This window comes from Carassius carassius, chromosome 16, assembly GCF_963082965.1.
Source record: "Carassius carassius chromosome 16, fCarCar2.1, whole genome shotgun sequence".
NCBI lineage: Eukaryota > Metazoa > Chordata > Actinopteri > Cypriniformes > Cyprinidae > Carassius > Carassius carassius.
This window is the reverse complement of record NC_081770.1, coordinates 12,159,961-12,174,843: the sequence shown is the minus strand read 5'-3', so window position 1 is coordinate 12,174,843 and position 14,883 is coordinate 12,159,961. Positions and strand designations below refer to the sequence as shown.

The 14,883-nt window shown below is 45.9% G+C and overlaps 1 protein-coding gene across 1 annotated transcript in view; it reads right to left on the bottom strand.

Moving 5' to 3' along the window:
- LOC132159557 (balbiani ring protein 3-like) overlaps positions 1 to 14,883 on the bottom strand; it is a 286,577-nt gene that overhangs the window by 11,824 nt on the left and 259,870 nt on the right. The window contains exons 14-20 of the mRNA XM_059569101.1: positions 6,374 to 6,520; positions 6,144 to 6,275; positions 5,898 to 6,032; positions 5,651 to 5,797; positions 5,094 to 5,225; positions 4,852 to 4,986; positions 4,605 to 4,751 (exon numbers count right to left, since the gene is read on the bottom strand). Coding sequence (XP_059425084.1) covers positions 4,605 to 4,751; positions 4,852 to 4,986; positions 5,094 to 5,225; positions 5,651 to 5,797; positions 5,898 to 6,032; positions 6,144 to 6,275; positions 6,374 to 6,520 — 975 coding nt within the window. The remainder of the gene's footprint in view (positions 1 to 4,604; positions 4,752 to 4,851; positions 4,987 to 5,093; positions 5,226 to 5,650; positions 5,798 to 5,897; positions 6,033 to 6,143; positions 6,276 to 6,373; positions 6,521 to 14,883) is intronic.

Genomic DNA, 14,883 nt, shown 5'->3' with positions numbered 1-14,883 from the left:
GTGATGCAACATCTGTTTAAATCGGACTGAAGGGTTCGCAAAAAATACAGCTTTTTGTCGTAAGGAGCCGTAGTCTCTCTCCCTTGTACCTGACTGCCTGTGATGCATTACAATCATCTGACAAGAAAGTTATCCATGTTATTCCTCTCATTATTCCAAGTCCAAGCTTAATCCACTCATTACTTCAGCTTCAAAAGTCCACTTGATGTCACGGTGACGGATGACAAATGCAACTGTGCACATGTACATTCTGACTGTTTGCCCTTTTGAACTATAATAACGCCACTGACGTAATTTATTTGCTATCATCTCGGTGCTCTCTGTTCTGCATTGGTCTGAATCTTACCAATAAAACTTTTAAGATTAAACGGTTCATTTATATTATTATAAAAATGGGAGAAAATGTAAAGCGCGGTTTGGCGTCCCTCACTGGTTGCCATAGAAACATGAAACATGCTGGAGACTGCACATGCATGCTAGCTGTATCAACCTAAAGCATTTTGAGCGTCATAGAAAACATTAATGTTACAGTCAGGGGTGTCACTAGGCCCTTTTTAGAAAAATATTTGATTAATACATTTTTGATCGATTCAGTCCCCTTTAAAAAAACTCTTTTTTGAAACGGCGGCAAGCTGCGTCAAGTTTCGGCTCCTCCCCTTATCTGAGTCTGCTTGGATTTAGCGCATTTTTCAATCTGCAGGGGCGCCGAGCAGAGTGAACATCAGAGAGCACAAGGTGTGTGTCATGTGTGCGTGGATTTATTTATAGATTGCTAATGCTATGATATTACATCTGCATCGGTGCAGTTCTTTGTCATAAATGCATTGCAGTTTACATAATGTAATGTTACTGGAGCATTGGGAGCACACGGGACGGCTCGGTTTCTCATCCAATACCAATACGTTTCGCTGCGTTCACCTTCAGCCCTTGTGTGATAGTTGTATTTTATTCCTACAAAAATGAAGTGATTAACACCCATGAAAACATACTTTAGATTCAGAAAACGATCATGATTTATTTTAATTTACTTTTTAAAATTACAGACATATTATTATGTATTTTGACATTACATTATGCAGCCATGCACAGAAATGATTAAAGACACACATCATTGTCTGAAAGCACTAGATGGCCCAGAGAGAGAATGTGGAGTTATTTTGTTTTGTATTATTAAATATAGTTTTGTATTAAGTAATAATGAATTGTCATGATACATAAATTAGAATAAGCGTAGAGTAAAGGGATTTTTGATTTTCTTGATTTATACTATTTATACTAGATTTGTACTTGATTTATAGAAGTGGCAAATTGATAATTCATGTTGTTATTTTTAATAAATAGAAATAAATATAGAACAGATTTTTCATATTGCCAATAGACAATTACATTAATACATGGTTTGTCTATATTCTTAATGAATATTAGCTGGTTAGTTAAAATACTTAAAATGACATCAATTTTCATGGGGTGACTTTATGAATATCCAACCGTATTGTTGATTATAAAACAGTAAAATGTTGTTTTTGTAGTGAATGAATCAGGAGGTCTTCATTGTAAAAAAAAAAAAAAAATCGACATTCCCTATCTTCTAGTGGTCACATCCAATAATTATTTTTTTATTACAGTGTTGTATATGGCTCAGTCAGTACTCCTACTCCCATATATGAAATACAGGGAATACAATGGAATAGTGGATTGCAGTAAGGTTAGTAGCATACCACCCTAACCTTATAGTCAAATAATATTTTTTTAATCATACCCTTATTGGGGGCTGAGCCCCCCTAAAATCAAAATCCTAGAATCGCCCCTGGTTACAGTTAACCTCAGATTGTGTTGCTGATTTAAAATATATTAAATATTAGTGTGTCAAGCCTGCAAGCATTATTATCGTGCGTGCACTTGCATTAACTCTGAGTCTGCGCGCTCTGCTTCTAACGGCAGAGAAAGAGAGAGCGAGAGAGATTTTTTTCCCCTCATACTTTTATTTTCCTATTTTTACAAGTTGCAAGTTACAAAAAACACAAGCAGTGTTTGATCACTGTAAAAATTAAATATACAATCATACCACAATTTATCCAGACACCTTCAACATTTCTAACATTATCACAGTTTATTTGCTATAGTTTGGAAAATGGTTATAAAATATGACAGGAACTAATGTCAGATAACTTTAATAGAAAGGTATATCTTGAATTACAATCAACCAAAATTTCAGACAGCTGTTAGTATGACAATATTTACACAAGTATCAGTACTTTGTTGTAAAATTACCAAGCAATGCTTAATTTTGTTCAGTCTGAGGTGTGAAAAGGTTTCATTAGCAATTCAGCAAAAAGCATGTATAAGAAAACATGGTGCTAAATAATTTTTGGTCCCAATTTTATTATTTTTATTAATACTGTTCTGTATGAAGAACTTTTGGTATAATATGTCACAGTTCGCTTTATTTTGCTATACTCACTTGCATAAATGTATATAGTGTCCTGCACCTACTAGTTATATCAAAAATTATATCTGGTGTCTGAATAATTGTTGGTTTGACTGTGCATTAATTCTAGTTAAAACAAAGTAATTCAGTCAATTCAGTGAGCCCTGAACACCAGAACACTGCGGTGCTGAATTGGTCTCTTTCACATACTTTTCTGTTTGTTCAAACTGCGATTTGTATTTGTTCGTTCAGGTGCAGGAGGAAGTTCGAGGAGAGTTCTTCACAAAGAAGAGCTCGGTTCAGTGTTGCTGTCTGTGAGACAAGGTTTTCTCTCCGCGTGCACAGCGAGCGAGTAAACAGCTACTCGGTTCAGCTTTTCCGCGTCTTGTGTTTGAATGCTTTAAACCCTTTTTAATGTTTTAATCGACAAGTGGCAAGGCTTAAAAACACGTGAAAATTGTAAGCTTTCATGACCACAAGCAGTAGTGGCCTGTCAACTGTCCTGAGCGTCTTTTTAGGCTGGCCTCAGTCAGACGGTTGAGATCGCCGGAGGCCCCCCTCAGCCGTGGGCCCCTATAATCGTCACCACCTTTCACCCCACTAGCGACGGCCCTGCCCGTATGGGTCCCGGGTCGGGTCCCGGGTCGACGGGTCTCGGGTGCACTGTGAAGACCTCTGAGCTCAATATCTCAAAATGACTCAGAATGCAGATAGAACCTTATAATTCAAAGGTGGTGAAATGTCTTTGAGATCTCTGGCAGAAGAGCAAACACTCTAAAAGATACATCTTGCAGATTTCAACTATGTTTCTGTGATGTATGTGTGCTGTCTTGCATATGCACCACTGACACTTTTAACAGTTTTTCCCATGATCAGTTTGAATCATAAAGCCATGTCTCTGCAAAACACTATCAGACTTCCATCCCTTAACAGTTTTGCATGTTCAATTATCACCCAGCCTTCAGTGTATCAGATTCTCAAGGATTCAGGGATCTTGAAATTGTTGTGTTTTTTTTTTTGTTTTTTTTTTAGACAGTTATAAACAATAGTAGGGCAACCCCACAGACTCACTTATTCTCAGTCATGTTTGGGATAAAGTAGAATTTATTAGGGATTAAAAGGTTTCCAAGATGGGGGGAAAAAAAGAACACAAAATTCTCTGGTATCAGCTGAGCGTGAAAGTTTTGCAATATAACAATTATTTTTCCACCACCAGGTCCCTTAGAGGCTCCATACAAACCTCACTGACTGTCCATCGAAAATATAAACCGCCAAATACAATGATTTAATCTGATTTTGATAAAGACATTTTAAACAGATTTCATGAGGCAATCAAATGGGAGGAGGAGGAAGGAAGTGTGTGTGTGTGTGTGTGTGTGTCTTTTCTGGTGCTTCAGTCTGCTTTTTGTCAGAGGGTGCAGGGTTTATCTATTACCTTTTTTTGTCAGGTGCCTACTACTTGCTTAGGTAGGTTTTCACAAAAACTGTTTTATAAAATGATAAACTTGACGTTGTAATCTTTAAAATCATATTTGAAGAAGATGAATCAAATGTACCAAGTACTATATAAATAAAAAAATAAAAATAATCAAATCTGGAGTATTTAAAGGCATATTGACTATGCTATTAAACCAGTGTTTAATAAACCACACATTATGGTTACCCTGCAATCTTGGTTTAATTTCTGGTATTTGTATTTCACCACAACAACATTCAATAAACACGTCTCACTAAGCTAAAAGATTGAATACATTTAAAAGATCAAGAACAGCAATGAGAGAAAAAAAAAAAAAAACACCCAAGGATTTTTTCCCAATGGTTAAACTGGCATGGTCTGCTGCATGCACAGGTGGTTGGGCAACACTTCTGTCTGGCAGGATACTGATCATCATGGGAAGAGTTATCAGCACACATTTGATTTGAGTCATGGACCAGGCCTCACTGCATGAAAACAGATAGTCAGATTTAGTTTGTTCAGTCAGATGCATTCAAACTCAAACGCATTACAACACACAAACAAGTTTTACTTTTAGAGTATTTCAAATAGTATCAATCATTCTGAAAAGCCATACATCTGAAATGGTGTTATGGGCCAAATTCAGTTACTGTGCTATTGAAAATGATACAACTAAAAAACGGTGTGTGTTGGAGACCTAAGCATCAGTAGAACAAATACCTGGAAGGGTAAACTGAGGTTTACATTCACGTCCACATCTTGTGCTGCAACACTTCTCATTGTCTGGACAGTCAATGTCATCGACACACTCAAACACATGACACAATCCTACTCCAGGTTCTTTCCTTGGACACACTCCTGGTTTAACTGTTATACAAACACATGAGAGAAAGCAGATCACTGAGTGCTGAATGACTCAATCACTGTAATGGGGAGAAAAGCTGACTAATTCGTTAGTGTAACGTACCTTTAGATGGATCCATACACTGATGTCCACATCCATTGCTGCAGCATTTCTGATCATTCAGACAGTCATCGTCCAGGGAACAAAACTCCTCACACACTCCAAATATTTGGATTTTTGGACACACTCCAGGCTTTTCTGTTATACAAACACACGATAAAGAAAGCAGATCACTGAATGTTTCATTTCATTTAAAAATATATATATATATAAAAATCAATTCACACCATTATAGCAATGAATACCTTTATATGGAGGCACACACCGATGTCCACATTTATTGCTGCAGCATTTCTGATCATCCGGACATTGACCGTCTTGGGAACAGAACTCAATACAATCTTTAAGATTCATTTTTGGACACACTCCTGGCTTTTCTGTTATATAAACATGATTGAGAAAGCAGATCAGCGCCTCACTCGATTTAAAAATATGAACTAATTTAATTCACATTAATATAACAATATATAAAGACCTTTATATGGAGGCATACACTGTCGTCCACATCCACTGCTGCAGCATTTCTGATCATCCGGACAGTTACGGTCATGGAAACACAACCTAAAACATGGTTTGACCACTGCTCCATCAGGATTGAATAAAGGACATTCTCCTGGCTTTGCTGATATACAAAAATAAATAAATAAATAAAAATATAAAGTAAATTATCTTCTTAATTCTCAAATCTCTTCAAAATTGTGTGCTGTTGGTGGTTCTGTGCAGTTATTTGTGAAAGTGAACAGCAACTAAAAAACTAAAAAACGGTGTGTGTTGGAGACCTAAGCATCAGTAGAACAAATACCTGGAAGGGTAAACTGAGGTTTACATTCACGTCCACATCTTGTGCTGCAACACTTCTCATTGTCTGGACAGTCAATGTCATCGACACACTCAAACACATGACACAATCCTACTCCAGGTTCTTTCCTTGGACACACTCCTGGTTTAACTGTTATACAAACACATGAGAGAAAGCAGATCACTGAGTGCTGAATGACTCAATCACTGTAATGGGGAGAAAAGCTGACTAATTCGTTAGTGTAACGTACCTTTAGATGGATCCATACACTGATGTCCACATCCATTGCTGCAGCATTTCTGATCATTCAGACAGTCATCGTCCAGGGAACACAACTCCTCACACACTCCAAATATTTGGATTTTTGGACACACTCCAGGCTTTTCTGTTATACAAACACACGATAAAGAAAGCAGATCACTGAATGTTTCATTTCATTTAAAAAAATATATATATATATATAAAAATCAATTCACACCATTATAGCAATGAATACCTTTATATGGAGGCACACACCGATGTCCACATTTATTGCTGCAGCATTTCTGATCATCCGGACATTGACCGTCTTGGGAACAGAACTCAATACAATCTTTAAGATTCATTTTTGGACACACTCCTGGCTTTTCTGTTATATAAACATGATTGAGAAAGCAGATCAGCGCCTCACTCGATTTAAAAATATGAACTAATTTAATTCACATTAATATAACAATATATAAAGACCTTTATATGGAGGCATACACTGTCGTCCACATCCACTGCTGCAGCATTTCTGATCATCCGGACAGTTACGGTCATGGAAACACAACCTAAAACATGGTTTGACCACTGCTCCATCAGGATTGAATAAAGGACATTCTCCTGGCTTTGCTGATATACAAAAATAAATAAATAAATAAAAATATAAAGTAAATTATCTTCTTAATTCTCAAATCTCTTCAAAATTGTGTGCTGTTGGTGGTTCTGTGCAGTTATTTGTGAAAGTGAACAGCAATCAAAGTCTTGAGGTTTTGATGCCAGAAGATAGACTTCATTAAAGACAATGAGATCGAGAGACTCTACAGAGAATATTGAGTCTGTGTCTCAACACTCTTTTATACAGTTTTCCTCAAAGAGTGTTAAATCATATTTCACACACAGTTGTTATTGCTTACCTTTTATTTGCTGTGCCTCCAGTTTGCTTCCTGAAAAAGCAGAAGGAAGAGGCTCCATCACATATTTTGTCTAATGTTCAAACAAGATGTGCAGCTTTACCATAATATGTGTCTGCACATTTCATTCTCATGCAGGCACCTATTCATTCTTATGTAGAATAACTTACTGTTTGTAGTTCGATTCACATTTATTGAACATGATTAACATGGACACTTAAAAAATCTTCTACACTATTTAGCACCTTAGCCACTCCAAAGCCCACGTATAATCCTTGAAAGGTTCATAATCTTAGTTTAGTTGGGTTTACATATTAAAAGTTAAGAAATCTCACCTGTGACATTTTCTTCGGCATCTGTTGTGCTCAAGAATACAAAGAGACCCAGCAAAACAGCGATCAACGAGCAGCACACCCGAGCGTTCATCATCTCGACGATCGGCTGGAAAACGTGCTGAATCGGATGGTCAGGAGGGTTTTTAAAGCGGTCAGATGCAACTCCACCTCTGAAACTCACCTGCCTGTAGGCAAGTAGCGTAATCTTGAAGACCCTGATTAACTTGTTCAGGTTTGTTCAGGCCATATCGTAATTACCCTGATTGCTAGATACCGACCTGCAAAACTGGTCATGGTCTTCCAGATTTACCTTTGGGCTTGATTGGGCTGAATCCCATGTTTTTAACCTGTTTATGTTTGTTTATGTTATGTTATATTTGCTTAATTTGTTCAGTTCTCTTACGAGAGCTCTCTCGTACTGCGTCTTAGCTAAGACGCTACGGGAAAAGTCTCTTTTCACGAAATACTGAAGCAAAAAATTATCCTTAATTTTGTATTTTTGTAAAGCGCATTTGCAGCAGTACACAGCCATAGGCGAGACGGCTCGCTCGCTCACTGGCTTGTTCTGCGGCAACTGCACAGCCTATCGAGCGCAGGCTGATGCAACATCAGACCAATAAGGGCGCTTCGCGCCCTTCTTGCCACTTCCCGCCGAAACGGGTGTGGCCCAACCTATAAAAGGAGCTCGAAAAGGCTGACTCACCTGATTTTTCATCTCTTCAGCGAAGCTCACGCATCGCTGGATCACGAGGAAGCAAGCGCCGTCTGGAAGAGCATATCAGCAGGACGAGCCATCCTGAAGCCGCTGGCACCGCCGCCTTCCACTGCCGTTCCTGCTGCGCTATCCGGCGCCCATATCCTTTATAATCCTTGTTCTGCTATACTCTGTGTGTGTGTTCGCCCTGCGACGCACATTCACAAAAGAGCTGCGTCTTTTTAAAGATGCCTTCGTGCGGCTCGTGCAGAACCCCGCTCAGCGAAGGAGATCGTCATGTCATCTGCGTCTCCTGTCTGGGTGAAGACCATGCAGCGCTCGCGCTCGCTGATGGCGGATGTCCTCATTGCGAGCTGATGCCTATGGTGACTCTGAGGACTCGCCTGGCATCCTTCTCGAAGCCTGCATCATCCGCTGCGCCGCAGCGCCGTAAGAAGCGCCGCTCGCAGCGCCTACCAGAACCGCCTCCAGCTCGGCCGAGCTCGCCGGTTCCCTCCGCTTCGCCGGTCTCCCCTGCATCGCTTCCCGATGCTCAGTGTCCGCTGCTTGCCGACGCGTCATCGGAGGAGGTGGATCTCAGGCCCGCGTCGGAGGAAGAAGACACGTGCTCTCTGCTTGCTTCGGGCAGTGAGGGTTGGACGAGCTCCGTGGATCTCGCGCCAGCTGCTCAGAGGCCCAGCAGACGGGGGGATATCGATAAGGAGCTGATGCGTGTACTCTCGTTGGAGTGGTCTGCACCAGCGCCCCCTTCGCGTTCCCGGCTGGATGGTAGCTATCTTCCGGATGAGCGCTCTTCCTCAAGCTCAAAACACGCCCCTTTTCTTCCTGAGCTTCACGAAGAAGTGGCGAAGGCTTGGGACGCTCCATTCTCGGCGAGAATCCGCTCATCTGTTTCGCCAGCATTCTCCACACTGGACGGTGCTAAGAACAGAGGCTACCTGTCACTTCCGCCGGTGGAACAGGCTATAGCAGCGCACCTTTGCCCGCCCTCTGCTGGACGGCGGACTAAGGCGGCGTTGCCATCCAAAGCCTGCCGCATGACGTCATCGCTGCTCACACGGATATTCTCTGCTGCTGGGCAGGCTGCGTCTGCGTTACACACCATGGCGACGCTACAGATTTTCCAGGGTGATCTTCTCCGCAAGCTGGATGAGATGGGACCTGAAGCGATCTGTCTCGCGGATCTGAGGAGTGCTTCGGATCTCTCCCTCCGCGCTTCTAAGTCCGCTGCACAGGCCATGGGACGGGTTTGGGGAAGTCGTGGCCTAATGGTTAGAGAGTCGGACTCCCAATCGAAAGGTTGTGAGTTCGAGTCCCGGGCCGGCAGGAATTGTGGGTGGGGGGAGTGCATGTACAGTTCTCTCTCCACCCTCAATACCACGACTTAGGTGCCCTTGAGCAAGGCATCGAACCCCCAACTGCTCCCTGGGCGCCGCAGCATAAATGGCTGCCCACTGCTCCGGGTGTGTGCTCACAGTGTGTGTGTGTGTGTTCACTGCTCTGTGTGTGTGCATTTCGGATGGGTTAAATGCAGAGCACAAATTCTGAGTATGGGTCACCATACTTGGCTGAATGTCACTTCACTTCACTTCACTTCACTTATGGCTTCCGCTACGGTGGCTGAGAGGCATTTGTGGCTGACGCTTTCTGACATCAAGGAGTCTGAGCGCGCTGCGTTTCTTGACGCTCCGCTAACTCCTGCCGGCCTCTTTGGATCTTCCGTCAATGAGTTTGTGGAGAGATTCGCCGAGGACCAGAAAGCTTCGCAGGCGTTCAAGCACTTCTTGCCGAAGTGCTCCAGTTCTGCAGCTAGCCGCTCTAGACCGGCCCCACAGAGCTCTCAGTCACGCCCACCGCCTCCTGCTGCGCCATCACGACAGCGTCAGCAACGCAGCTCGGGACCCCGTTCTCGCTCTTCGAGCCGTCGCCCCGCGCCGCGGGAGCCGCGGCAGAGGATTGCGGTGAAGCCAGAAGCCCCGAAAGCATCCTAGCACTGCTGGGAAAGCGCCGGTGTTCGAGTTCCGCTGCGGCCGAGCTCTCACCCAAGCGCGCCGCTGTTGCAGTTCCAAGAGTTGCGACTGCCTCAGTGTCTTCTGCAATGCGCAAGCCTGCACGAGTGCCCGCTTGCCTGCACACAAAAGCCGTTATCACGGCTACCCAGATGTTTCACAAAAACAGCGTTTTTTCTGGTGTCCCGGCCACGGCCGATGGTGCTATAAATGTTGTGACGATGCCCACTCCTCAGTGCCCATCTCCACATGTAAGCACAGCCCTACACACAGGGCCTGCGCTCATAATGTCGGCTCAAGTCGGTCGCGCACACTACATAGTAAACGTGCCCACCCCTCAGTGCCCACAATTACTATGTCACACGCGTCATGCGGTTTCTGTAAAATATGAAACCCGTGCACGCTCGTCCGGCCACGGCCGATGGTGCTTTAAATGCAGTGACGATGCCCACTACCCAGTGCCCATCCCCGCATGTAAGCACAGCCCTGCACACAGGGCTGGCGCACATAAGATCGACACAGATCGGTCGAGCGCGCCGCATAGTAAACGTGCCCACTTCCCAGTGCCCACATACACTATGTCACTTACGGCGCGGGGCTTCTGTAAAAACGAGGCCCGTGCACGTACATTCTGCACAGGCAGACGGCGAGTTGGAAGTGGTAAAAGTGCACACATGCAGCCCACGGTTACTCGCAGATATATTGAGTCCCACGGGACCCGCTCAGCCTCCCTCCAGTCGGTTAAGCGCCGGAACGGGGTCGAGGATGAGCGATCTGCCCGCTGTGATCAGCGCGCTCCCTGCCTCAGATGCGCAGCACACTCGAGCGCCGCCGTTGCCCAGTCAACAGGGCGCGTGTCACATCCAGCCCTTAGCCATTCATGCAGATGCATGGTCAGCGCTTCCAGGGGTTTCGGATTGGGTGCTAGGCATTATAAAGAGAGGCTACTCGCTACAGTTTTCTCGACGCCCACCGCGCTTCTCAGCGCGCGTCGAAACTACGGTCAAAACAGAAGTAGCACACATACTTCGGGCCGAAATATCGAAACTGTTGAGCAAAGGGGCTGTAGAGCCTGTGTCTCAAGCTCAAAGCGAGGGGGGGCTGTACAGCAGATACTTTCTGGTGCCCAAGAGAGACGGGGGTCTCAGGCCCATACTGGATCTAAGGCAGCTGAACAAGGCATTGATGAAACGCAGTTTCAAAATGCTCACGACCAGGAAGCTCCTCGCGCAGATTCGCGGAGGGGACTGGTTCATGTCAATAGATCTGAAGGACCGTATTTTCAAATACAGATAGCGTCAAACCACAGGCGGTTTTTGAGATTCGCCTTCGAGGGCCAGGCATACCAGTTTGCAGTCCTGCCATTCGGCTTGTCCGTAGCTCCTCGTACGTTTACGAGGTGCATGGATGCAGCGCTCGCTCCTCTCAGACTCAGAGGCATACGAGTGCTGAATTATTTGGACGACTGGCTGGTTCTGGCCCAATGACGAGCGGAGCTCGTGGACCACAGGGCTGTTTTACTCGATCACCTCGAGAAGCAATTCTCTGTCAATTGGGCGAAGAGTTCGCTGAACCCCAGTCAGACGATCCTGTTTCTGGGTATAGTTCTGAACTCGTGTTCCATGACGGCGCGACTGTCACCACAGCGCACGATGGGAATTCAGCGCGCAGCGAGTTCTTTCCGCTGCGGCGCGACTGTGTCGCTCAAACACTGTCAAAGGATGCTGGGTCTCATGGCCTCAGCATCTCCGGTTCTGCGGCTGGGCCTGCTCCGCATGCGCCCCCTGCAGTTCTGGCTGAAGGCTCGGGTGCCGCGCAGAGCGTGGGCGTCTGGCCGGCTGCATTTCAAGGTCGATCAGAGCTGTGTTGCGGCTCTAGCACCTTGGACAGCGAACGGCTGGTACCGATCAGGTGTAAGCCTGGGGACTTCCCCGAGTGTGAAAATGGTGTCGACAGACGCCTCCACTTCGGGATGGGGAGCGCTGCTCGAAGGCAGACCGTCCTTTGGCCTATGGTCAGAACGGGAAAAGCTCCATCATATCAACTGCCTGGAAATGCTGGCAGTGGAGAATGCGCTGACGCGCTTTTGTCCCCATTTCAAGGATCACCACGTCGTAGTCCGTTCGGACAACATGTCCGTGGTGTCCTACATAAATCGCCAGGGCGGTCTCGGGTCCCGAAACCTGTACAGGCTGACGGAACGCCTCCTGATTTGGGCTCAACGCAACGTGCGCTCGCTGAGAGCGGTGCATGTGCCTGGACTGCAGAATCTGGGTCCAGACAGGCTGTCCAGAGGCAATGTCCCTACGGGCGAATGGTCTCTACACCCGCAAACAGTTCGGCTGTTGTGGGAGAGATTTGGCATGGCGGAGGTGGACCTCTTTGCCTCCCACGAAAACGCTCACTGCCCCGCATTCTTTTCCAAGAACGAAAGCGCGCTGTCACGGGAATGGCCGTGCTGCCCGCTTTATGCTTTCCCTCCCGTCTCCCTCCTTCCGCAGGTGATAGAACGGGTGAGAGAAACGAGATGTTCAATACTGCTTGTGGCACCTCTTTGGAAGAACCAACCATGGTTCCCAGATTTGATGCAATTAGCAGATGTCGCCCCATGGCCGGTACCGTTGAGGAGAGATCTCCTCTCGCAGGCCAGGGGCTCGATTTGGCACCCTCAACCGGAGTTGTGGTCCCTCCATGTATGGGCACTCAACGGTTACCCGCTGATCTCGCAGGGGGAGTGCTAAATACCATCACTCAGGCTAGAGCTCCGTCGACACGACGTCTGTATGCCTCGAAGTGGTCGGTGTTCTCCAGCTGGTGCACAGCTCGAGGTTATTCACCCCTTAGTTGTGAGGTGACGGAGGTCCTCTCCTTCCTACAGGAGCTGTTGGATAAGGGCAGAGCCCCATCCACGCTCAAAGTTTATGTGGCGGCCATCGCGGCGTTTTCTGAAACGGCGTCCGGTCAGTCAATAGGAAGGAACGATTTAGTCATCCGGTTCCTCAGAGGAGCTAGGAGGCTGAATCCTCCCAGACCTCCGTCAGTCCCTATGTGGGACCTCGCGGCGGTTTTGGAGGCCTTGAAGGGTCCCCCTTTTGAGCCTATCCAATCGGTTAGCCTTCAGCATCTGTCGTTCAAGACAGTATTCTTGTTGGCTCTCGCTTCTGTGAAGCGTGTGGGTGATTTGCACGCGCTCTCGGTGAGCCAGTCGTGCTTGGAGTTTGGGCCCAATGACTCAAGGGTCATACTCAAACCTAGGCACGGTTATGTGCCGAAATCCCTCAACACACCGTTTCGGGCTCAGGTTATTGCCCTGTCTGCCCTGCCGGTGTCAGGGGAGGATGGAGACTCGAGTCTTCTTTGCCCTGTCAGGGTTTTAAGAGCTTATGTGTCTCGCTCTGCTGCCTTTCGGCAGACGGAGCAGCTATTTGTCTCGTTCGGTGGACGTTCCAAAGGAATGGCTGCTTCGAGACAGACTCTATCCAGATGGATAGTTGACGCCATAGCGTTAGCTTACGCTTCCAGGGGCCTTCAGTGCCCGTTGGGCGTCAGAGCACACTCCACAAGAGGCGTCGCCTCGTCGTGGGCGTGGTCTACTGGGATCTCCTTGCAGGATATATGTATGGCGGCGGGTTGGGCCTCGCCGTCTACATTTATCAGGTTCTATAACCTGGAGGGTCCCGCCTTGCAGGCAAGGCTGCTGTCGGTATAGAAGAATCAGGGCCCTGAGGGGAATTCTGAATTCATGAGCGACTGTTATATGGGCAGTATTGCGTAAGACCCGCATTGCCACATTGGTCAGGCCTTGTCTCGGCTGTGTGATGTCATATTGCCGCATCTACGGATGCTGCTAGATATGGGACGGAGGGTTTTTCCCCCTTTTTTCTGTCCCGGACTCTCTGTGAGTCCCTCAGGTGACTGTGCACTGTAAATCCTGGGCGTTGCTTCAGGTTTATCGGTGTGTGATCCCTGCGCGCACGGCGTTTTACATCGGGTTCCCGTAGCGTCTTAGCTAAGACGCAGTACGAGAGAGCTCTCGTAAGAGAATGTACTCGGTTACTAAACGTAACCTCGGTTCTCTCTAGAAGAGCGAACGAGTACTGCGTTCTCTGCCGTGCGTACGATTCACTCTGGTTCGCTTCGGCGATGAAATAAATCAGGTGAGTCAGCCTTTTCGAGCTCCTTTTATAGGTTGGGCCACACCCGTTTCGGCGGGAAGTGGCAAGAAGGGCGCGAAGCGCCCTTATTGGTCTGATGTTGCATCAGCCTGCGCTCGATAGGCTGTGCAGTTGCCGCAGAACAAGCCAGTGAGCGAGCGAGCCGTCTCGCCTATGGCTGTGTACTGCTGCAAATGCGCTTTACAAAAATACAAAATTAAGGATAATTTTTTGCTTCAGTATTTCGTGAAAAGAGACTTTTCCCGTAGCGTCTTAGCTAAGACGCAGTACTCGTTCGCTCTTCTAGAGAGAACCGAGGTTACGTTTAGTAACCGAGTACGTTATATGCCGGTCAAAAATTATTAGCCGCATTTTACTGCACACACAAAAGTTAAATGGGCCAGTCGGGCAATCAGCAATATTTTTAGGGTTTTGATCTCTCGACTGAGAGAACACATGCTGTTTATTTTACTAAAATATCACAACTAAACTTTAACTAGGCTAGACAGGTTGCATATTAATTTAACTAAAACCTCAAAGCATATTTGAATTTTTGTGTGGTTTGTTTTACTCCATAATGATGTTCTTATTTAGGGCATCTGTAGTGTATAGGTAGGACCCAAACCTAACCTCAAACCCAGCGGCCCCTGGCATCCTTATCCAGCCCTGGAACTCGTTATTGTGAACTTGTGTTTTCTGAAAGCTACAACTTGTTCCTGGCCACCCCAGATTCATTAGCTGAAATGTCTAGGCATTTATAGTTGATTTGACTCGTTGACTTGATTGCAAATAAATGCACAGACACTATTTAACTGAACAGAGATGACATCACTGAATTCAATGATGAACTGCCTTTAACTATCATTTTG